Source organism: Aotus nancymaae, unplaced genomic scaffold (assembly GCF_030222135.1).
Source record: "Aotus nancymaae isolate 86718 unplaced genomic scaffold, 86718_ANA_hifiasm-v0.15.2.pri h1tg000029l, whole genome shotgun sequence".
NCBI classification, from domain to species: Eukaryota; Metazoa; Chordata; class Mammalia; order Primates; family Aotidae; genus Aotus; species Aotus nancymaae.
This window is the reverse complement of record NW_026988442.1, coordinates 79,043,441-79,068,137: the sequence shown is the minus strand read 5'-3', so window position 1 is coordinate 79,068,137 and position 24,697 is coordinate 79,043,441. Positions and strand designations below refer to the sequence as shown.

Sequence of the window (24,697 nt, the reverse complement as noted above, 5' to 3'; positions counted from 1 at the left end):
TGATCATGAGAAAACAGCAAACAATCCCAAACTGAGGGACAGTGTACAAAAATCCTGACCAGTCCTCTTCAAAAGTGTCAAGATCACAAAAGATACAGAAAGAATGATGCATTGTCAGAGGTTAGAGGAGAAAGAGACAGGACAATGAAATGCAATGTGGGTTCCTGGACAGGATCTTGGAACAGAAAAAGGCAAAACTGTGGGAATCTCAAAACAAAGCATAGTTTCACTAACAGTACTGCATCAGTGTTCATTTCTTGCCTTGATCATTGTACTGTGGTTATGCAGGTTAACATTAGTCAAAGATGGGGGAAGGGTGTATAGAAAGAAACTCTGCACTACTTTTGCAGCTTTTCTGTAAGTCTCAAATTATTTCCACATTCAACATTTAAAAAGAAGACATTGGTATGAGCTTGGCGCAGTGGCGCTTGCTTGTGGTCCCAGCTACTCGGGAAGCTTAGTGGGAGGATCGCTTGAGCCTGGAAGGCAGAGGTTGCAGTGAGCTGAAATTGTTCCACTGCACCCCAGCCTAGGTGACAGAGGGAGACCCTATCTCAGAAACAAAACAAACAAACAAAAAAAAACCACCAACAACAACAAAAAACCACACACACACACGTTGGTATGAATGTGGGGAAAATCTACATGTTCTTTCTGTGCCACACGTGCCCCCAACAAATGCTTCAGTGAAACATGCTTGGCCACTCCCATGCTGATGAGTAGTAGGGGGAGTGTATAGTCTATGTGTAGGTGACAGACATAGCCCCAATCATCCATGCAATTTAACTGCTTAACTCTTGCCTCAAAGGGCTAGGAATCTCTTTCTCACCCAGATTCTAAGCAAATTGCGAAACAGAACAAGGGATTCTGGAGAGAAGATCCAAGATGGCCAATTAGACACAACTCCAGCATACAACACCCAGCAAGAGAGACGCAGAAATCCAGAGATCTCCTAGCTCCAACTGAGGTACCAGGTGCATTTCAACGGGTCCGGTCCGAGGGTGAGCAAAGCCCACTCAGGGCAGACTGAGGTGGGGAGGGGTGCTACTTCACCCAGAAAGTGCATCTGACTGGCGAGTTGGAGGCTCCCCCTCTGGCACTCCAGACCAGATACAGCACTTCCCCCAAAGCCTCAGCAATACACGGAACAGGGGATCTTTGCCAGTCAAGCACCGGGAATTACAAGCATGGAGTTGAAAAAGAGCCTGCGGACTGAGCTACCACCCCCTACCCCAACCCGGAGAGAGAGGGAGCTGTAAGCGGGAGCAGCTGGGTGGGCCCCTAACCCATGACCAGAGAGAGAGGAAACTGAAAGGGGGAGACGGCCAGGTGCGGCTGGGCATGGCTGGGCGGGTCCCTACCCTCCCCCACAAACCCCTGAGGGAAGAAGCTCTGACTCTAGTGGGTTGCACAGCCAGTGCCACAGTCTGAGATGAACCCTGAATGATCCAGCCCAGTGGAGGAAGGGCACAACCTACCACTAAAGGGTTGGGACTGGGCTACATGTTTTAACAAAAAACACAGGAAGCCTATGTAGCAATGGGACGGCGTTCTTGATATCCCAGCAGTGCCTATAGGTCACCAGAAGAGGTGGGCCTAATCTCCCAGTATAAACAAAAAAGACTCAGGAGGCTTCCCTAGTAACCTGAAGGAGTCCTTAGAAACCAAGTAGTGCCTCCACAGGCAGACAAGCGACCTCATCAAGCAGCTCCCTGACACCACAGCCAGATAAATCCACAAAGATGGGAAAAAGACAGCACAAAAAAGATGAAACCATCAAAGACCAGAAGACCTCTTCTCTTTCGGGGGATAACAACTCTTCAACAACACAGGATCACAACTTGACCGGGGAGTGCAACGAATTGACAGAAACAGGCTTCAGAAGGTGGATAATAACGAATTTTTCTGAGCTAAAGGAACACATTCTAACTCAATGCAAAGAAATCAAAAACCTTGAAAAAAGGTTAGACGAAATGCTAACTAGAATAACCAGCTTAGAGAAGAACATAAACAACTTGATGGCGCTGAAAAACACAGCGTGAGAACTATGTGAAGCAAACACAAGTTTTAATAGCTGAATCGATCAAGCAGAAGAAAGGATATCAGAGATTGAAGACCAACTCAATGAAATAAAAAGAGAAGGCAAGAAAGAGAAAAAAGAGTGAAAAGAAATGAACAAAGTCTCCAAGAAATATGGGATTATGTGAAAAGACCTAACCTATGCTTGATCAGTATACGTGAATATGATGGGGAAAATGAATCCAAGCTAGAAAACACACTCCAGGATATTATCCAGGAGAACTTCCCAAGCCTAGCAAGGCAGTCCAAATTTCGAATTCAAGAAATACAGTGAACTTCACAAAGATATTCCTCAAGAAGAGCAACCCCAAAGCACATAATCATCAGATTGACCAGGGTTGAAATGAAGGAAAAAATGCTAAGGGCAGCCAGAAAGAAAGGTCAGGTCACCCACAGAGGGAAGCCAATCAGACTCACAGCAGATCTCTCGGCAGAAACTCTACAAGCCAGAAGAGAGTGGGGGCCAATATTCAACATCCTTAAAGAAAAGAACTTTCAACCCAGAATCTCATATCCAGCCAAACTAAGCTTCGTAAGTGAAGGAGAAATAAAATCCTTTACGGACAAGCACTTATTGAGAGATTTTGTCACCACCAGACCTGCCCTACAAGAGATCCTGAAAGAAACACTAAGCATGGAAAGGAACAAGTACCAGTCAATGCAAAAGCAAACCAGTTGGCAAAGACCAAAAATGCAATGAAGAAAATAAGTCAACTAATGGGAAAGAAAACCAGCCAGTAACAAAATGATCAAATCTGCACATAATAATATTAACATTGAATGTAAATGGCCTAAACGCCCCAGTCAAAAGACACAGACTGGCAAACTGGATAAAAAGTCAGAACCCATCAGTGTGCTGTATTCATGAAACCCATCTCATATACAAAGACAAACATAGACTCAAAATAAAGGGATAGAAGATTTACCAAGAAAATGGAGAACAAAAAAAAAGCAGGGGTTGCAATCCTAGTCTCTGATAAATGGACTTCAAATCAACAAAGATCAAAAGAGACAAAGAAGGACACTACATAATGGTAAAAGGATCAATCCAACAGGAAGAGCTAACTATGCTAAATATATATGCCCCCAACACAGGAGCATCCAGACACATAAAGCAAGTTCTTAACGACCTAAAATGAGATTTAGACTCCCACACGATAATAGTGGGAGACTTCAACACTCCACTGTCAATATTAGACAGATCAACGAGACAGAAAATTAACAAGGATATCCAGGACCTGAATGCAGAGCTGGACCAAGCGGACCTAATGGAGATATACAGACCACTCCACCCCAAATCCACAGAATATACATTTTTCTCAGCACAACATTGCACTTACTCTAAAATTGACCACATCATTGGAAGCAAATCACTTCTCAGCAAATGCAAAAGAATGGAAATCATAACAAACAGTCTATCAAATCACAGCGCAATCAGACTAGAACTCAGGATCAAGAAACACACTCAAACCTGCACAACCACTTGGAAACTGAATAACTTGCTTCTGAGTGTCAACTAGATAAACAATGAAATGAAGGCAGAAATAAAGACGTTCTTCAAAACCAACCAGAATGAAGATACAACTTACCAGAATCTCTGGGACACCTTTAAAGCAGGGTCTAGAGGGAAATTTATAGCAATAAATGCCCACCAGAGAAGAAAGATCTAAAATCGACACCCTATTGTCAAAATTGAAAGAGCTAGAGGAGCAAGATCAAAAAAAAAAAAAACTCAAAAGCTAGCAGAAGACAAGAAATAACTAAGATCAGAGCAGAACTGAAGGAGATAGAGACACAAAAAAACCTTCAAAAAATCAATAAATCCAGGATCTGGTTTTTTGAAAAGATCAACAAAATAGACTGCTAACCAGATTAATAATAAAGAAAAGGGAGAAGAATCAAATGGATGCAATAAAAAATGATAAAGGGGATATCACCACTGATCCCACAGAAATACAAACTACCATCAGAGATTACTACAAACAGCTCTACTCACATAAACCAGGAAGAAATGGATAAATTCCTAGACACTTGTACTCTACCAAGACTAAACCAGGAGGAAGTTGAAACCCTGAATAGACCAGTAACAAGGGCTGAAGTAGAGGCAGCAATCAATAGCCTACCAACCAAAAAAAGTCCAGGTCCAGGTGGGTTCACAGCCAAATTCTACCAGAGGTACAAAGAGGAGCTGGTTCCATTCCTTCTGAAACTGTATCAAACAATACAAAAGGAGGGAATCCTCCCTAACTCATTTTATGAGACCAACATCATCCTGATACTAAAACCAGGCAGAGACTCAACTAAAAAAGAAAACTTCAGGCCAATATCCATGATGAACATCAACACAAAAATCTTCAAAAAAATATTGGCAAACAGAATGCAGCAGCACATCAAGAAGCTTATCCATCATGACCAAGTAGGCTTCATCCCGGGGATGTAAGGCTGGTTCAACATATGCAAATCCATAAAAGTAATCCATCACATAAATGGAACCAAAGACAAAAACCGCATGATTATCTCAATAGATGCAGAGAAGGCCTTCGATAAAATTCAACAGCTGTTCATGCTAAAAACTCTCAATAATCTAGGTATTGACAGAACATATCATAAAATGATAAAAGCTATATATGACAAACCTACAGCCAATATCATACTGAACAGGCAAAAGCTGCAAGAATTCCCTTTGATATATAGCACTAGACAAGGATGCCCTCTCTCACCACTCCTATTCAACACAGTATTGGAAGTTCTAGCCAGAGCACTCAGGCAAGAAAAAGAAATAAAGAGTATTCAATTAGGAAAAGAGGAAGTCAAACTGTCTCTATTTGCAGATGACATGATTGTATATCTAGAAGACCCCATCATCTCAGCCAAAAATCTCCTGAAACTGATGAGCAACTTCAGCAAAGTCTCAGGATACAAAATCAATGTGCAGAAATTACAAGCATTCCTATATACCAATAACAGACAAACAGAGAGCCAAGTCAAGAGCAGACTGCCATTCACAATTGCTATAAAGAGAATAAAATACCTAGGAATACAACTAACAAAGGACATAAAGGACCTCTTCAAGGAGAATTACAAACCACTGCTCAATGAAATAAGAGAGGACACAAACAGATGGAGAAACATTCCATGATCATGGTTAGGAAGAATCAATATCATGAAAATGGCTATGCTGCCCAAAGTAATCTATAGATTCAACGCTATCGCCCTCAAGCTACCAATGACCTTCTTCACAGAACCGGAACAAGCCACTTTAAACTTCATATGAAACCACAAGAGACCCCACATAGCCAAGACAATCCTAAGCAAAAAGAACAAAGCAGGAGGCATCACACTGCCAGACTTCAAACTATACTACAAGGCTACAGTCATCAAAACATCATGGTACTGGTACCAAAACAGAGACACAGACCAATGGAACAGAACAGAGACCCCAGAAGAAACACCACACATCTACAACCATCTGATCTTTGACAAACCTCACAAAAACAAGCAATGGGGAAAGAACTCCATGTTCAATAAATTGTGTTGGGAAAACTGGCTAGCCATGTGCAGAAAGCAGAAACTGGACCCCTACCTGTCACCTTACACTAAAATTAACTCCAGATGGATCAAAGATTTAAACATAAAACCTAACACCATAAAAACACTGGGAGAAAACATCGGCAAAACCATCCAGGACATAGGCATAGGCAAGGACTTCATGACCAAAACACCAAAAGCAATGGCAATAAAAGCCCAGATAGACAAATGGGATCTAATTAAACTCCAGAGCTTCGGTACAGAAAAAGAAACCATCATTAGAGTGAATTGGCAACCAATAGAATGGGAAAAAATTTTTGCAATCTACCCATCTGACAAAGGGCTAATATCAAGAATCTACAAAGAATTAAAACAGATTTACAAGAAAAAAACAAACAACCCCATTCAAAAGTGGGCGAAGGATATGAACAGACACTTTTCAAAAGAAGACATATATGAGGCCAATAAACATATGAAAAAATGCTCATCATCACTGGTCATTAGAGAAATGCAAATCAAAACCACACTGAGATATCATCTGACACCAGTTAGAATGGCGATCATTAAAAAATCTGGAGACAACAGATGCTGGAGAGGATGTGGAGAAATAGGAACACTCTTACATAGTTGGTGGGAGTGTAAATGAGTTCAACCATTATGGAAGACAGTGTGGCGATTTCTCAAGGATCTAGAAATAGAAATTCCATTTGACCCAGCAATCCCATTACTGGGTATATACCCAAAGAACTATAAATAGTTCTACTATAAAGACACATGCATTGCAGCCCTGTGTACAATAGCAAAGACCTGGAACCAACCCAAATGCCCAACAATGATAGACTGGACAGGGAAAATGTGGTACATATACACCATGGAATACTATGCAGCCATAAAAAATGATGAGTCCATGTCCTTTGTAGGGACTTGGATGAATCTAGAAACCATCATTCTCAGCAAACTGACACAAGAACAGAAAGCTAAATACCATATGTTCTCACTCATAGGTAGATGTTGAACAATGAGAACACATGGACTCAGGGAAAGAAGCATCACACACTGGGGGCAGTTGGGGGGTAGGGGAGAGACAGGGATGGGGAGGGTGGGGAGGGATAACATGGGGAGAAATGCCAGATATAGTATGCACCTAAAGTAAAATAAATAAATTTTTTAAAAAAGAAATAGTACAAGGAACAAGGCAGATGAGGCCTAAAATATCACCATTGGTGATAATGATTGGTTTTCATTGTGATGGGAAGAGATTATTATTGAAGCAATGTTTTTCCTTCGGTTTCAATGTCCATCCATGTAAAAGGAACTCAATTACTGTGACTCCTGGCCTCCCTCCCGTTTAAATTTTCTCTGCCCTAAGGGAGGTGAAGTGACATGTCTGATTGGTAAACTTGGAAAGAACAGACTGGGGCATATGCTGCTCATCCCTTTTCTGTTCCTTCTTGGAAGTGAGTGACTCACAGCAAACAGGTATTCTGCCCTGCTTCTCAGGGCAAGAAACTAACGATATCTGGCCTTGTCTGTGACTGGGTCAACCAGCTGATTTGGAGAGACCAGTTTGAAAGCTCATTTGACTCCCATCCCAAAGTTATTCCCTCCAACTTAGCCTTTCTCAGTAACAATGGTGATATTTCAGTCCTCATCTGCCTTGTTCCTTGTTTTATTTCTTAATTTGCTTAGAATCTGGGTGAGAAAGAAGGCTGATAGCCATTGGGCACTCATTAAACCCCAGTAGGTGCCATTTGTCCCAATTTGCACAGTGTCTTAGAACTTAATGCTAAAGCCATGATTCTCTGGGGGGTTGAGAAGCATTTTCTAAATAAATCTTCTCCTACAAATAGCCCCTGGACCTTGAGGATCACAGGAAGTTGCCATTGAACGTTTTTTTTTTTTTCTGCTGGAGGTCTTGAGCCTCTTGCTTGTATTGAGGCCGAAAGAGGATGTGTAACTCCCTCCACTCCCCTACAGATGTACATACAACTTTGGGAAATCCCAGAGAGTACGAAGCTACAATTCTATCACAAATGGCTTGCTACAAGTATGCTTTTGAAATGAATTATTTTTCCAGTTTTTTCACTTTAACCTCTGCCCCAATAGTCATAAAAACAGAGGCATGGAGCCTGAGTTCTTTTCTCTCTGTGGACCATTCTGCATTTATCTTTTCCAATAGTTTCCTTTGCTTCTGCTCTTTTTCGCTGGTACAAAGACAGAAATTTCCAAACAGAGCCTTTAAATAGTCCATTACTTTTTACCGATGTTATGCGATTTAGCTTTAAAGTCAAACTTTTACAGCCAACTGCTACTTGTGTGAATGCCTGTTTGGAAGTGAGACTAATCTTTCCCTACTGGAAAAATAACCAACACTTATTGCACTATAGCTACGATTACATCACAATAAATGTTCTATGCAGGACTAGAAACAGTTCCTTAAAGAAAAATGCTTTGGAACGGGTAATTGGAATGAACTGTAAGCATTTTCACTGAGCTCTGAAAGAAACTGCAAGAAAAAAGATCTTCAATCTGCATCCCAGTATTTTTTTTCTCTGAAAGAACACTGCACAAGGAATTCTGACATTCTCTGCATTCTAATGGAGGCAACTTGGGAAGTAGAGGCTTATCTCTACGTGTGCCTCATTACTGCCATGATGGCACCGTTTATCAGGGATAAAGAGAGAAGATCGAGAAGGTAGTTCTTTCCTGGACAATTTTGTGCTCCGTCTCTTAAGTACTTTTCATTTGCCATGGATGTGAATATTTTAAAGGTCAAAAAAGCCCCTCCATTTGAGCTGCAGATGGCCACAGGAAGCAAACAAGAATGCTAACTCATTTTAAAAAGGAAAAGGGGAAGGAAGTGCCAAGTTGTACACTGCATATCCATGCTGATGTTGAGCCCATCTTGGCCTAGCTGGTAGAACCGGAAATTCTGAATAATATTAAGGGGTTGCAATGATCCCTAAGGGTAAAAATAATGTGTTTGTTATAACAACAGCCACATCAACAATGAAATAGATATGAAACAAGATACTCCAAGAACACATTTGTTTTCCTTGTAACAGAAATGTGTTAAGCTCATTATTCAGAGGACTTTGATTACCCTTTTCAAAGCTTTTTGGTGAGTTTAATTTTCAAGGCTGTTAACCAGTGATGTCGACTTAATTATAGCAAGCAAACAACCAACCCATAATGTATGATGCCAATTGTTGGTTTCACTTTAGTCTTGTATTAGACTTGAATTTCTTTGCTCATTTATAACTTTCTGAGGCAGGAAGGTTTCTGTGCAGTCACTTGCTTTCCCCCAGCTGGTGTCTTTGTTCTCCAGTTTGCCATGGGGGATTGGGGGAACAGATATTTATGACTTTTTATCTCAGTATTAACAGTGCCCTTCAATGATTTATGAAGCTGTGCTGTTGCCTTTTTGACCTTGATGTCCTTCTGATTATTGTTCTCAAATGGTAAGATTAACACAGTGGGGGCCCAAAGGTTCATAATCAGTTTCTTGCATACAAATTCACCCAAATGTAGGTAAAATAGAGTCCTTGGTGGCATAACAACTTCCAGATGGAATGAACTGAGAACATCTAAGTATTTAACTGAAAGCACCCTTGTATTTGTCACCACGAACATGGCATTTTCTGTAGAAAATGTCCTTACTCTAAAATTTAGTTATACTCTTGTATCTCAGCATTCAGTGAACCAGAATTCGAGAATGTCATGTACTTGTGCTAAAGTTCAGAACAACACTTGTTAGTATTTGTTATATATGTGTTTGTCTTTTCTTCCAATGGGCGATAGTAATCCAGGATGAAGGTTTTTATGACATCACTGGGCTGTGGGAGCAACCCCAAGACCACCTGTGTGGACTATCTTGTTACATAAACAAGAAATGTCTTTATGGTTTTTGTCCCTGCTACTTGCATCCAAAAACATTCTTATGTGATACAGGAAGTGAGGTCTAGGGTGGAGGCAAGAACAGAAAGGTCTGTGGCAGCAGCAATGGCTGGTTGATTCTGTTAGGAAGTATTGCCCCAGAGACTGATGAAGGAATGGCAAATGCTGCTTGAGGCCTAGGAGCTGTTCCACCCATAGCTGCTTTGGCCTTCCACGCAAGGAAGACACCCAGGTTTTGTCAATATCATGACAGTGATATTAATAATGTTCAACAAAGGGGGCAAGAATACAAGCAATTAGTTGAATTCTTAGAGTTCAGTGAAAGAGTGTAGGGGCAAAGCAGACAGCAGGAGAGTAAAAACAAAACTTGTTTGCTTCCCCTTGTGGTTTAATTTGCCCAAACTGAATGGTTTAGAAGCACATCCTTCAGCTGGAAGTCTAACTGCCTGAGACTTGTGGAACATACCTGTGTGAATTTGTAACGTGCATCTTCTGTGTGGGAGAGGACTAGGGGGGCATATAACCATGTGGGGGGATTTTCTTTCTTCCCAAGGGAGCTGATGACCAAGACTGAACGCCCAGGGTAGCAGAGTTCCAGGTGAGGATTGACCAGCGGTAACCTGGTCCTCCAGTTTCCTCAACCACCATGTAAGCTGGTGTTGTAGGGAGGGAGGGTGTGTGTGTGTTTCTGGAAACACTCCTATTCAAAGCAAAGCCAGGTCAGCCTTAAAAACAAGCTGACCAAAAAAACTATAAAACCTGGGGTGGATTACATTTCAGAGTGGTTCCTTACAACTATTACTAACAGGCATTAGTCAGCTATTTCTAGTTTAACTAAAAAGTAAAAGGTATATTCAACTTATCTTTATTCTATTTTTCTTCTTATGCTAAACATTTAAGCTCCTTCATTTCTGCTATAATATTTTGACATGGTGATAAATCTATCAGTTTTAGCTTGAAACTTGATTTCTTCAATATACTCAGTCAGCAAATAGTTATTGGGTGTCTCCATACCAGTGATTAAGTGAGTGAGTGACTGTGTGTGTCTGTGTAAGACAGAGGAAAGGTAAGCTAGAGGTAGGGAGAGAGAGAGAGAGGTGGCCAACAGCATCCTTTCAGGATCTCGTACACACAAATTAAAGCTGTGAATGAAGCTGTAGTTCAATGTGATTAGGAAAATACACTCTAAAACACTGAGAGGATGTGATGCCAGGCAAACTGAACTGCGGGCTGGAGAACACTGAACAAAGATGAAATTGTTTCTGGATCTTAACCCACTCTTCTGCAGAATGTCTCCTTCTGACTTGCTTTATCCCTCTTTCCCTTGCAACAGTCAGTGACAGGCTGAGTGGAACGTTATCCTGCCTCTCAGAGAAAGTTAACTAACTCATCAGTCACCAGGTGTGGCCCCGCCTACTGCCTGCCTGCCTTTCCCTCTGAAGGCACGGAGACTCTTGAGACAATCTTGAGCTGGCTTTGAAGCTGAGACCCCTTTGCACTCCCACTTCAGATGTCTTCACTGGGTGGCAGACTAGTCAACCCTCTAGGCTCTTGCTGTTTCTGAACAGGTTCTCTGAAGTTACTGGAGACCCAAGCGGCTTGCTAGATTTTGCATTAGCAATAAAACAGTGCATAAACCCCGTTGCCCAGCATCACTTAATACACCTGCTTCTGCTAATGTTCTTTGAAGAAGCCTCTGTGGAGGGCATCACGAACTGCTCTGCACATTCATATTCAACCCGTGTGCAGCACGCACGGACCACGGCAGGCTGAGAGCCACATGCCTGGTGCTGCCCGCCTCCGGCACTGTCTCCAGTCATTCCACTGTGCTCACGAAGAAGTCCAAGAAATAGAAAAACATAAAAAGCTATTGTCCATGTCCAGTGAGAAATGAAATGCACTGGACCAAGTAACACAACTTCCTTAAAATAATACAACACTTTATTAAGTTTGCATCTGATCCTGCTCATGGTTTGCAAAGTCATAAACCCCTTGAAATCAACAGCTTGAGCCATCGCTGCTCTGTTCTATTTAAACACATCCTTTTAAAAAAGCAATTTATTACAAATCTCTATGGTTTCACCTTATCTCACTTAATTCAGTCCATCTCCTGCTTTGCTTTGTAGTGTTGGAAGCAATCAGAAAATTGGAAGCAATTTATTAATAAGAGAATATGCCCTACAGCTCTGGCCTATGAAAACAATTTCTGAATCACAATGTAGCCACAAGTCAAATTCTGGAAAGAATTAATGGCACATCTCATAGTTCTTTTATTTGCCAGCTGATTCATTCCAGATTTGATTGAGGCTCCTAAGTTACAGGTATGGTCTCTTTCGGTGTTTCCAGGGTAGGAAACACATTGTCTTCTACCAGCAACTTTGTTCCAGCTCCCTGAAATACAGTCACTTCTACCACCATGAAAACTACAAAGCAAGCATCCAGCATAGTCTTCCAGAAAAAAGTAACAGAGAAGAAATGTCTTGCAGTTAAACGAGTAAGGAGTTCTGCCTACACAAAGGCCGTAACCAAGTGATTTGGTTTGGGGGAGAAAAGCTAGACTTGTGCATGGACATGGTATTCACTGTGGATGACCAAGTCATGCCAGCATCTGATCTCCTTAAGCAAAACCTTTCTCCAGAACCTCTCTCAACCTGCTCTACCCTCAAGCCTTCTCTAGAGAAGAAAGAGAAACGAACCTAACAAGATGCTTAAGCCCCCAGGAAAGAAAACTCTTTTCTGCACCACAGCATACTCCTCTATAAAGTGAAAGCGTGGACCAGATAGATTAGGGTCTCTTCTAGCCATAGAAGTGTGGGATTCTTTAGGGCTGTGGCCTAAGAGTGAGGCCAGGTGAGGGACTGGGCATCTGGGATCACCGATAGGGGCAACAGGAATAGCCAATCTTGAGGATTCTTGTGGTTAAAAGAAACTAATTCAAGATCTCCTCAAGGGAAAACAGATGAATTATATAATAGATGGTCAAGAATGGACAGTCCAGTACATGGCACCAAGCAGATGTTTGACACCAGTTCCTTTGCCGAAAGCTCACTGGAGTGGCTTGCTCTTGGCACATGTTTTTAGTTCAATCCAGCAAATTGGTTAATTGGCCAGTGGAGTTCTAAGATTCACAGCCATGCTGCATCCCATTCCATCTCATCCTATCCCACTCCATAAGGTAGGGATCTGCCAAACCTGAGCTTTCTCTTCAGATACCTGCCTCAGCAAGAGAAAGGATGCATCTAACTATGAAGAAAAAAATAGGCCGGGTGCAGTGGCTCATGCCTGTAATCCCAGCACTTTGGGAGCACAAGGCAGGTGGATTACGAGGTCAGGAGATCAAGACCATCGTGGCCAACATGGTGAAACCCCGTCTCTACTAAAAATACAAAAATTAGCTGGGCTTGGCAGCATGAGCCTATAATCCCAGCTACTCAGGAAGCTGAGGCAGGAGAATCCCTTGAACCAGGGAGTCAGAGGTTGCAGTGAGCCAAGATCACACCGCTGCACTCCAGCCTGGCAACAGAGCAAGACTCTGTCAATAAATGAATGAATGAATGAATGAATGAATGAATGTAGGAAGTGGCATGGATGAGCCATAAAACATCATCCTAAGCAAAAGCAGCCAGCCACAAAAGACCACACACTGTGAGATTTCACTTACACCAAGTGTCCAGAATACGCAAATCCATAAAAGCAGAAAGTAGATTAGTAGTTCCCATGAGCTGGGAAAAGGGGAAAATGAGGAGTGACTGCTAATAATATAAAGTTTCTTTTGGGGTGATAAAACGTTCTTGAACTAGTAGCGATAGTTACACATCTCTGTGAATATACAAAAAACCACAGAATTGTATACTTTAAAGGGTGAATTGTATTTCAATAAAATTATTAAAAATACGAAAAACAGGAAAAACATAGAAAATGGCATGATATTAGAAAAAAAAACTGGAGAAGTGAAAGATACTTGAATTGCTGTCCCACTGGCTGTGTGATCCTGAGCAAATTGCTCAACTTTTCTGGGTCTTAGATTCACCGACTATCAGGTGGGGATATTATCTCTTTGCGAATTTTCTAAACTAACTATAAGGATGCTACTGTTAGGAACTAAAGGCTGAATTCAAGGACTCCCTCATTCTGAGAAATACAGAAACAGTGTACAAAGTAACCTGTACTACCATATCTGGGCCAGCCTTCAGAGGCAGGTGTGGACAGTGAATGGGGCAACTCCTGTTGAGCATCCAAGACAGGTTTCCATATCTAGTACCGGTTCCTTGAAGATGGTTATACTGACTGCACTTCTCACTCTCTTGCTATATCTCATAGGAAAACAGGCAGCCTGTTTCTACATTTTACAAGGGAGGATGCTAAGCCCAGGGATATTAAGTATCTTTCAAGTTGCCAAATGGGAAGAACCTAGAACATGGAGGTTCTCTCCCCTAAAATATACCTTCCATTGGACAAGTAAAAAAAAAAAAATAGGGGTTGAGGTGTTGAGTCCTTTTGTACAGTGTGCTAACAAACCTTTGCCTAGTTTGGACATTAGAACCTAAATTGGCCAATCTTTTTGGAAGGGAGGGAGGGAGGAGAGCACACTCTTTGAAAGGCTGTAGATTCAGATTTTTTGTTTCAGGCGTATATAAGGAAGACAGATTTCTTTTTCAATGTTCAAAGGAAATGGTATGTTTTGTTTTCATACTTCGTTTCATTTTCACTTGGGAAAAATGCCCCAGCTTTGAAGCCTCTGTTTAAACTCATTAGGAAAACCATCAATGACAGAAGCTTTCATGCAATCGTAGTGGGAGGAATTAGTGTTATGGGAGAGCTGGATCAATCTTCAAATGTTTCATCTATGGAGATGGGAGGTCAGCACTGGCTGCTTGTTCAGCTGGAAAGTTAACATAAACAAATACTTCACTCACTGGGAGAGTCTGAGGGAAAGAGACTTGATATTCCCCCTCTGAATATTTCCTCAGCAGATACATGAAAGAGATGGTTGCTTCTTGAGAACTAAGAGGTCAACTGCTTGGCAAAATGTCTTACCTCGAAGAGCAAGGGGTTTGTTCTTTTAGTGTCTGGAAAGGAAAGGCGGTAGGGATGGGAACATTCACAGCATAGAATCCCTTCCTGTGTAATTCTCAACTTTATTGAAGTTGACACGGAAACCCTTTTAACAGAGCTGGTATTAATGTATGAAGATAAATTTTTTTGACATCCGAATCTTTTTTAAAGTTTTTATATTTTATTTTTTTATTTTGAGACAGAGTCTGAGTCTGTTGCCCAGGCTGGAGTACAGTTGCATAATCTCAGCTCACTGCAACCTCCACCTCCCAGATTCAAGCAATTCTCATGTCTCAGCCTCCTGAGTATCTAGGATTACAGGCATGTGCCACCACACCCAGCTAATTTTTTTGTATTTTTAGTAGAGATGGGGTTTCACCATGTTGGCCAGGCTCGTCTCAAACTCCTGACCTCAGGTAATCTGCCTGCCTCAGTTTCCCAAAGTGCTAGGGTTACAGGCATGAGCCACTGTGCCTGGCCTTATTTTAAAGTTCTGTAACCTGTTGAAGTCTCCTTTGTCAAAGATAGAATGTGGAGTTTTGTTTTTTTCACTTTATTCATAGAGCATATTCCATAGCCCTTCTGATCAATTCAAATTAAGGACTGCAGATAGAATGTCTAAAAGGAAGCTAACAGGAGAGGCCTGGTGGGAGGATGAAAGACAGGGGCAAATGGAGGACACTGGAAGATTAACAGAGACCCCTGCTACTTCTAACAAAGTCGTTCTGGGGGAAAAAAAAGTCTTAGAAAATATTCTTCATGCCTACAACATAGCATGGACTAAACAGTTTGTGATCTCTATCTGTAAAGGATGACTCAATATTTTCATTTTTCTTACAAGCATTGCATATGTGGGTGTATGCACATATATACAGGTAAAAATGGAAAGGTATATCCACACACACAAATATATGCCTGTGTGTGCACACGTGTTTGTGTGTGTGCACAGGCACTGGAGCTTGAGTGCATGCACTCATCTTAAATAAAATAATAGAGGAGTAAAGGGGCCATGACATAAAACTGAGTAGAAGCACCGGGCCTCATTCCTGCCAAGACCATCCCAAGGTCAAACTAGAGCCTATTATTTTAAATCTTAGGGTAATTAAGCAGGCATAGACTCAAGAAAATACAAGCTGTGGTTAACTTTCCACTTCTTTCTATTAAGAGTGGATGACCAAGCATTTTTGTGACATCTAGTCTTCACTATCCCTTAGTTAGCTCATGAGAAAATAAGGTATAAAACTAAACTAGCCAAAGTATGAAGCCATCGCTTCCCAACTTAATGAGCAACTAACTAATCCAAAAGGAAAACAGCCATTACTTACACAGCCAGAATGTAGATGCAACATGGCATATCAATCAGGAACTCTTGTATTGCAAAACAGACAAATAGATTAATGCATGTTGCAAAGGATGGGTGAAGAGATCGATTAGGTTACTGATTCAGACCATGAACTTTCTCTCAATATACTGCATTTAACTTTTAAATAAGGTTTAGGAGAACCTGTAACATTTTGCTCACTGACAGAGCTATATTTTACTAAGGGCAGAAATTGGTTAGTCTATAAAAATTAAATTATGCCCCTTTCACTGTATCTAGTCAAGAGGAAAAACTCTAATTACAAGATTGCACTGTCAAACAAATGCAAATTCACATTCTTTATTCCTTGGTTTAAAAATTCATACTGGAGGGGGCTTCTATTCTGAAATGAAAATCAATATTTCAAATATTTTGCAGAATGCAATGACAAGCAAGAGCAAAAGAAGTGTCATTATCAAGGGTACTAGTAAATAGACACCAACTCGTTAAGTGCAGAGCTGGTGAGAACAAGTCATTCGTTATGCAAACATTTAAATATCGATTAGTAAGGACAATGAAAGAAGCTGAAGTGAACACTCCCCTCCCCACAGCCAGTGCCTTATTATTCCCAAAATGACCAAAGGGAAAAAGAGTGCTGGATAATAATCTCAGCACCTAATAGGAATGTCACTCTGGGGAATAGGTAAAGGTTAATTTTAAATGTACTTGCCAATTGAAAATTAAATGTACAGGCCTCGAAATTCGTAGGAGCTGAGTTTGCAGACTTAGTCTAGAAAACTGAAGGCTGACGCATATTGCATGGCTGGTATTTTTTTGAAAGGAGAACACCTTTCATTACTTCTTAATGTCAGACTGGCTTAGTTCATTAAATTTTCTTAGTTGATTTAAAGCCCTGGTTTTTCTATACCTATAAAAAATGCCAGCTTGCATAGCACTCAAACTTAAAAATCTCATGAGTTATTTCTCAGATTCTTTTGACATCCACTTCATGGCCTGTCTACCTGGACTGTTAGGTGAACTTGGTGGATATGAAAAATGGTCTAAACCCTTTGAACTTTGCCTGCGCTATCTTTTCAGGCAGACCTGGCAGGATATTTTACGACACGCCGGCTGTGTGGTATTACTGCAAAGGTGCTGGCCCGGGAAGCAGGCTTCAAGCGCCTCTTAGTAACAGTTGGCTGGTGAACTTGGACAAAGCATCTAATTTTTCTGGACCTTGTTTTCTTCCACTAAAACACAAAAAGGTTTGTCCAGATCAGTTCTCAACTCGGGTCATCCCAGAATCACTGAGAAGTTTATAAAAGACCCATGGCCAGATTTATGAAATGGGCTTTTTTAAGCGGGAATCCAGGCACGTGGAGCTGAACAAAACTCCCAGCAAGATTCTAACATGTATCTTTAGGAGTTACTGGGCTCTTTCAGCTCTAGTGTGCTGAGATTCTCAGTACAACATATATTATTGATCAAACTTAGAGAAATTCTGACTTCAATCCTTAATAGTATCATTTAACAGGCATTACTTTCTCTGGAGTGGAGATGTTGACCATGTAATAGAATTACATGCTGACTTCTGTGGCATGAGCAAACAAGATCTTGAAAGAGGACCACCAGATTTTGTGAGATACTACATGTACAACCCCCAGAAAAGAGCCAGATGCCCGGGCACACAACAAGAGTTAGCTCTTGTTACTATGATGATTATACTACAACTGTGGTCCCTTAATCAAGGTTTTAGGTTTGCTCTCTATCCTTGTTGGCAAAAAATTAATTTGGTCTCTAGTAAGTGCATGGACATAAAAATGGAAGTGCCTTGGAGGTATGAACTCTCCTGGACATGGCTCTTTTGATGCAGAAACAGATTCATTTAGCTTGCTTCTATGGAGTTTAGGCTTAGAATACCTTGCTTCCACGTGCACAGACCCAGACCTAACATCCTTCCCTTCATAACTTTTGAGTTCATCAATTGCTTCTGTTTGTCAAACTTCACAACTGAAACTGCCTTATACTTGATTCTGTTTCTACCTGTTGGCCTATGACCTGCGGCCTGAGTGACCTGGCTTGGAGACAAGGTGCCCACCTTGTCTGAGCTTACAGAACACGAATGACCTTAGGCAGGCACTTGAAGACTGTCTGTGCTGAAGTTCCTGTGGGTAAAATGGAAGTTAAAATGCCTGCTCTGCTTCTTCTCCAGAGTGGTTTTGAGGACAGAATGAAGCAAGATGAAAAACAGCACTTTGAAAATGGAGTTTGCGGTACTCATCTTAGACACACTTTTAGAGAAAAAGAAATGTCTCCCAGAAAAAGGACCTCTTCTGACTCAAATTTAGCTTACATCCCTTTCTCAACCATATCCCAGGTGATGGAACATGACACCCAGGTAAGCAGTGACCTTGCGGACTCTGAAGAAGTTCTTAACGTGTCCACGGTACATTCTCATTTTGTCTGGCTCTAAACTACTGGCTCAAGAAAGCTGCAAATATTTGAACATAACAATAAAGTGTTAACAGTGATTCTGATTAAAATCACAGCGGTCCTTCTGGTAGGTAGAAGGGCAGTAAATTTTTTGCTCAGGTAAAATGTAGGAAGGAAACACAAGTAGAAAAAAAAAATTTGTTCAAATTATTCCTATGAATCTTAACTAAAGAATGGTCACTAAGTTTGTTTTGTTTCTTATTAATAGCCCAAATCCCATGTGCCAAAATAATGCTTGCTGCATTTCTCGGTACAAGTTACCCTTGAGAGCAAGTATGTTCAAGGCTTCCCAGAAGAGCGATTTTGGTGCAACAAATAATGACCTATTAAAAAAAGCCCTTAAAACTGCACACACCACATCACAGCACAGTGACAAGCTAACATCTGCTTTCCAAATAGCCATGAGGATAGCAATACGACATTTCCAGGCCCTTCTCTGAGAAGAAACGACTTTCCCAAGGTGCTGGCTTTAAAACTAGAGTCCTTGCGTTGACTTGCCAGCGGGTAAAGGGAATCATGTGACAGTTCTAATCACTTCACCAGGCTCTGTGGGCAGTTCACAGAGCTAAAGGGAAGTGAGGGCTTTGGTTCATTCGTTATCAGCCATCAAGTTATGCTCTTTCCCATCTTTTCAATATCCTTAAAATGGCAAGGTCTGTGTTTATGGTTTTGACCTTGGAACTGAAGCAACAGCTCTACCTATTCTCCCAAAGTTCCAATTACACTTTGGGGAACTTTGACTTCTGATCAGACAGCTGGAGTAGGGAGTAGGGGGAGGGCTGGAAAATTCTACCTCAGTGAGAAGATTCTTGGTCAACTAGAGGGAGTGAGGGCTATCCCACAAGACCCCTCCTTTCCCCAGAGGATGCTCAGACCCTCTTCCCAGCCAGCCAGCAGCTAAGCTGGTAGGGCTGAGAACGACATTCCTTTGAAAGATCTTGGCAATTTGTGCCTGGAAGTTGATGCATTAGTTCTAAAATTAAATAAAGATCCTGTAGTGTTCTTCAAGGAAATATGGTGTGCCTCTATGACAAAATACATTTTTCAAGCTCTGACCTCTGGGAACTTCAACTAGATCCATATTTCAGGCTGACAATGCTCACAGGCTACTGTCTAGTTGCCTAAGCCAAGGTTGGTTAGCCATATTTTTTCCACATCCATCGGCTTTTAGCATAGGGAGGTGAAGGGAGTAAATAAAAAGAGAACCACTAATTTAAATGCATTTCCCCTCCCAAGACCCTTAGGGGAAAGCCCTGGTAATTAACTCTAATGAGATTAAAGTAACTTGGAACTCTTCATTTTCCCAGCACTGTAAAAGTAAATCTGTGATAACCGGTGTGTGGGTATTAAATCAAAGTCAATCCTTTTTCCCGTTACTTAATGGCCCCCTCACTCCCACCCCACAGCCCAGGCTTAAGAGCGAGGGGGAGGGCTGCCAGGCTCTTACCGGCACTTTGCTCCATCACTTCTTTCTGACACATGTCTTGAACGTTCACCGTGCAGTTGACGATGAACTCGGGGGAGGAGCAGTCGTTGTTCAGCTGGAATTCTTCACACTGGTAGCACTGGATTTGCAGCGCAAAGCCTGCGAGACAGACGCAGTCGAGTTCAGATCCGGCCCCCACAGAGCCCACCCCGGAAACCGCGACCATCTCATGTCCCAGAGCAGAGCGCAGCGGCTCCCGGCCTCTGGGAGGCTTGGGGCTCTGCACTCCTGGGTCTCCGGGAAGGGCCTGAAGTGGCTGAAGCCGGCAGGGGGCGGCGCGGGTACCTAGGATCCTAAAGGAGAAAGTGGAATAGTGCCCACGACCCCTGGACCCCGGCTCTAAACACAAAAAGCCCATCCAACACCACCCCAGGCCTTTTCCCAAGAAGTTGAAGGGACGGTGGGGGAACGGTACCACCCCAAGAGCGAAGTAGCTCTGGAGACATGAGTTAGCTCCAGCCTAAGCCAAAAAGGATTTGCCTAATTGCTAATTGGTTACAAATTACTTAATTACTATTTTAGCACCATTCATTATTACATTCGCAGACGTCGTTTCGGTTTTTATTTATTTAATTTTTAAAGTCAGCGTTTCTGTTACCAGGGCTCTGAGGATCCCTGAGCGACCACCTGGGAACAAGGGTGGAGGCGCCAGACGCCAAGTGCTGCTGCGCCGCAAGTCCCCGAGCACGGGTCCGCGGCGCTTCTCCAGAGCCGTCCCTGCGGCGACCTGGGTGGCCACAAAGGGTGGGAGAGGGCGTTTGTGCGCGCCTGCACCCTGGACCCCGACCTCGCAGCCCTTTCTTCCAAGCCCTAGCTTTCAGGGCAACCGTTCGGCTAGGGCGGGTGGTCGGGGTCCCAGCTCTGCAGAGCTTAGTTCGGGAGCCAGTAGGCGAACTGGAGAGAGGACGCGAGACATTTGCGCCCTGGTCGCTTCGGCCTGGCTGTTCTTGCTGCCCGAGCTCCCCCAGCCCCATCTCTATCGCACTTTGAGCGCAGCAACTCAGCTTCGGCGCAGCTGCAGGCTGCCTAGCGCGCTGCTCACCTGTCGGCGGCGCCACTCCCACGGGGTGCCGGAGGCGCCAGACAACTTGGCGGGGTTCGGGAGATGTCGCCCCCTCTCACTCACCGAGACCCCAGCACTGCTCGGACCCTCCCTCCTCCCAAGCCCAGCTTCTCCCGACCGTGCAGCCCGAGCAGCTGCAGCCCGGAGTCCCGCAAACCCGCCGCTCCCCGCTCTCCTCCTGCAGCGCGGGACTTGGACGCTTTCCCAACCTCGCGCCCCGAGGCACCAATCGCCGCCGCCCAACTCCCGCTGGGCAGCCCCAGCGCAGGGCCCGCCCGCAGGTGGGCGCCCTGGGGGCAAAAGAGCCGGCGAGTAGATGGGTTGTGCGCACCTGGCCCTGGCTGCTGGCCTCTGGATATTCTTACCTGGAAGCAAGAACAATCCGCAAAAAGTTGCCGCGATGCCTAGGACCCACATTCTCCCGGAGTCCCGGGGCCGGGAGCGGGCAGGTGCATCAGAGGAGGCGACCGCAGCGGAGGCTGCCCCGGCCGCAGCGGCTGTGGCTGCCGAGGCTGCTGGGGCCCGCGCTGCTGCTGCCGCCGAGCCGACGGTGTTTGCTGAGAGGAGCCGCAGGTGCCGCTCGAGGCTCCTGCATCGCCCGTGCTCGGGCTCCCGGCTGCGGGTCTCGGCTCCTCCCGCTCGTGCTCCCGGGCCGAGCGCCGCGCCTCCGGAGTTGGTGGCTGAGACTGAAGGAACTACTGGCGATCCGGAGCACCCACAAAAGTCTCGCCTTTTCTCCCCACCTCCCACTCCAGGCACCACGTGACGGCTGCCGAGTTGGGGTGGGGGTGGCGGCCGGCGGGCGGGGAAGGCTGGGACCATCTCTCTAGATCCCCACCTCCTTCCTGCCTTCCTCCTCTCCCGCCTCCGCACGTTCCAGGGAAAGGGGCGCCGGGGGGTGGGGGAGGACTGGTAGTTTTCAGAGGTGGGGAGGCTGGAGACTGGCGGAGCGGCGAGGAAGGCGCAGCAGGTGCCGTGGGGACCTGCCGGGTGCGGACTAGGGTCGGGGGACGGCGTGGCCAGCTGGCCCTTCGCGCATAGGGACGCACCCTCCCGGCTCCGCGTCTTCGCCTTCCAGGACTGGCCGGCACCCTAGCGACTAGGTCCGGCCCACACAACTGAGGGTGTCCCGCTGCGGGCCGCTGGAGCCTGGCGCCCCGGGAGGCTGTCAGGAGGGGCGTGCGTTCCCGTGTGCCTGGCAAAGTTCCACACCCGCAGGCTCCCTACGGTGTCCTGTGCAGCCGTGCCTCCTCTTCCTCCGAGAAAACCTTCCGTCAAGACCCAGCTCGGCTTGGCCGGTCTGAGTGGGGGTGTGATAGGGACACTGCCTTGACTGTCGCACTTGCCCGGGCCGTCCCCCCGCTTCTCCCGCCTGCGTGCACCGCTGGAGGGTGCATTGACACCGCCCTGGTCGCCTAGCCTAGGAGAAAGCCGTCCCGGGGACACCTGCCGCGAGATCCCACCAGAAAGCAAATCAGGGTGGAAAAGCGGGTTGCTCTCCTCCATTCCTGGTCTCTAAAACGCCGGCCAGCTCCATCCTACTCTCCCCAAAGCCACCGATTATTAGTACAGACTCCCACGTCCTCTCCTGAAAGGCCATCCCTGCCTCGGACTCGGCCTCGAGCTGCTCCCCACACCCCTCAAATTCCTCCTCTTTCCGCAAAGTCCAAGAGACCCACCTGGCGTACTCACTGAGATGCCCCGGTTCTATTTTCGCCTTCCTTGCCGAGCTTGCAGCAGGTGGTGCGGGAGACCGATTGTCCGCCGGAGCGCGTTGGTGCCCCCGCCCCCAATCCGCACATTCCCACCCCCTTTCCCCACATCCTTAGGGAGCATCCATTTCAGTGGAAATCGCCTCCTAAGCTTTGCCCCTCTTCACTCTTTTCTCCCGCGGCCACCTCTGGGGGCAGCTCTCTCAGGCCGGGACGCTGATCGTTAATTTCTGCATCCTGCCAGCAGAGCTGGTCTGGAGGGGGCTTAAATGACTTTCTTTGTAATTCCTCTGCAGAGATCATTCCATATCCGCCTCAGGCTCTTTCTCTCCCCTCTTCATTTCTATTTGGTGAACCCCTCGGGAAGACTGAAATGCTTTGACCATTACTCACCTGTCTGCTGACTCTGATCTTAGAATTGGCTAAATTACTATCTCTAGAGCAAAAGGGCCAGTTTACTTATTCCTTCGGGCAACCATCCTAGGAGCACCTGTGAGTCAGAAGTCAAGTAACTGACTGGGCCAAAAGGTCCTTGAGCAAGTTCTTTTCAGTATTCAGAGGGTGCAATTGTGACATAACTTTTATTCAGAAAGGAAACAAAAGGATTTTTAAAGTCTGAAAGACAAGGATATTTCACATAATTTTCATTTAAGATAAAATATAACAAATTGCACAAATTAACCAAATAACACTGATCATACAATACTTTTTAAAGAAACAATTATGTGCTAAAGTAGCCATATAGCTCCTAAAAATTTGTCTATTGTGCCTAGTTTACAAGCTCCTGTACATAAGCAATTATAAATAGTTCACATCTAGAAAAAATACACATAACCTTTAAAATAGAATTTATCCTTACATATAAACAGTCTTCGTAGAAAAAAAGGATATTAAAAAGAATTCTTCGTAGCACCAATAATTTTATTTTTAAAAAGTGAGCATTGCAAATAGAAATTTGCTTTCATTTTTAGAGTGCCCAGATTTTAATAAAAAGAACAAGAAGATAAAAAATAATATTCAAGATCATAGAGAAGCACTAAGTAGAAGACAATCTAAATAAACGTCTGGAAAAAAATTGGTATTGGAAATAGATTTCGGTCATTTCTGATACAATGTCACACTCCCAGTGTCCACACTTCAGGACCCTTTTCGTTTTTCAGCAGAAGCAGAATTACACCTGTTACTATCACCTGAATCTCTGGCAACGAATCTGAAATTGCACTAAAATGAACATGTCTATCAAATTGATATGAAATGGAGATGAAGAGGAACCCTCTGTTTTTTTGGCAGGCCCTGTTGTAGGTTTACAGAGCAGAGTGTACCCACAAAAAATTTGAAGACTAGGACAATGAACTTCACAAAAACTTAAGTTGGGATTTTAAAAAATATATATTATCTATCTTCAACTTCTAAGATTTAGCACATTATTTCAAGAGCATGGCACTGATTCCATTTATTGCTGTCTTTTTTTGCTACAAATATAATTTCTCTTCCAAAATATTTACAACTTCTGTACAAATATTCAAAAAAAGTGCAAAATTAAGGATTCTGTATCATAGGTGTGTTTATGCTTAATCCTCTTGAAACACAATAAATGGAGTCTATCTTTATTGCCCTGTCAGAGCATAAGCTCTGGTGGGTTGCCTGCTGTGAATTTGACAATGAAGGCTCTGGTACTGCAATAGTATGTTGTTGTCATCTCTATAGAGTGGCTCACCCCCCACCCGCCCCCGTCATTTCTTAAGCGCTCCAGTCCTAGCTCACTAAGGGAAGAAAAGTCCTTTATACATCATTTGAACCTTGACTGGCACAGGAAGAGAAGCTATCATATAAAGAATCACTCAAAGATTCCAAGTTGTCTACCCCAGGCCTATCTGAACTACTCAAAGATGTCTCTTCATTTTTTTCTTTTTCTTCCTTTCGTCCTTCAACCTTGTTCAGAGAGTTCTTTTCTTTTTCTAATAAAATCACAGTATTGCTGTTAAATTTATTGAATGACTCCAGGGAAATTTTCGATAATCTATTCTCAGGATCGTCTTTTGTTTCTTCAAGTTGTTTCAATTTCTGCAATAAAAAGAAGAAAA

At 43.7% G+C, this 24,697-nt stretch overlaps 2 protein-coding genes across 6 annotated transcripts in view; both read right to left on the bottom strand.

Annotated features, from left to right (window-relative positions):
• Positions 1-21,318, bottom strand: part of LYPD1 (LY6/PLAUR domain containing 1) — a 34,078-nt gene extending 12,760 nt beyond the window's left edge. The window contains exons 1-2 of the mRNA XM_012468424.3: positions 21,267-21,318; positions 19,800-19,937 (exon numbers count right to left, since the gene is read on the bottom strand). Of these exons, the coding sequence (XP_012323847.1) occupies positions 19,800-19,937; positions 21,267-21,318 (190 nt within the window). The remainder of the gene's footprint in view (positions 1-19,799; positions 19,938-21,266) is intronic.
• Positions 21,319-23,170: 1,852 nt separating this feature from the next.
• Positions 23,171-24,697, bottom strand: part of NCKAP5 (NCK associated protein 5) — a 970,844-nt gene continuing 969,317 nt past the window's right edge. For 4 of the 5 annotated variants that reach the window (XM_064382824.1, XM_064382825.1, XM_064382828.1 and 1 more), the window contains one exon: positions 23,171-24,677. In XM_064382824.1, coding sequence (XP_064238894.1) covers positions 24,396-24,677 — 282 coding nt within the window. In that variant the 3' untranslated portion in view covers positions 23,171-24,395. The remainder of the gene's footprint in view (positions 24,678-24,697) is intronic. The other variant, XM_064382827.1, reaches the window with a different exon arrangement.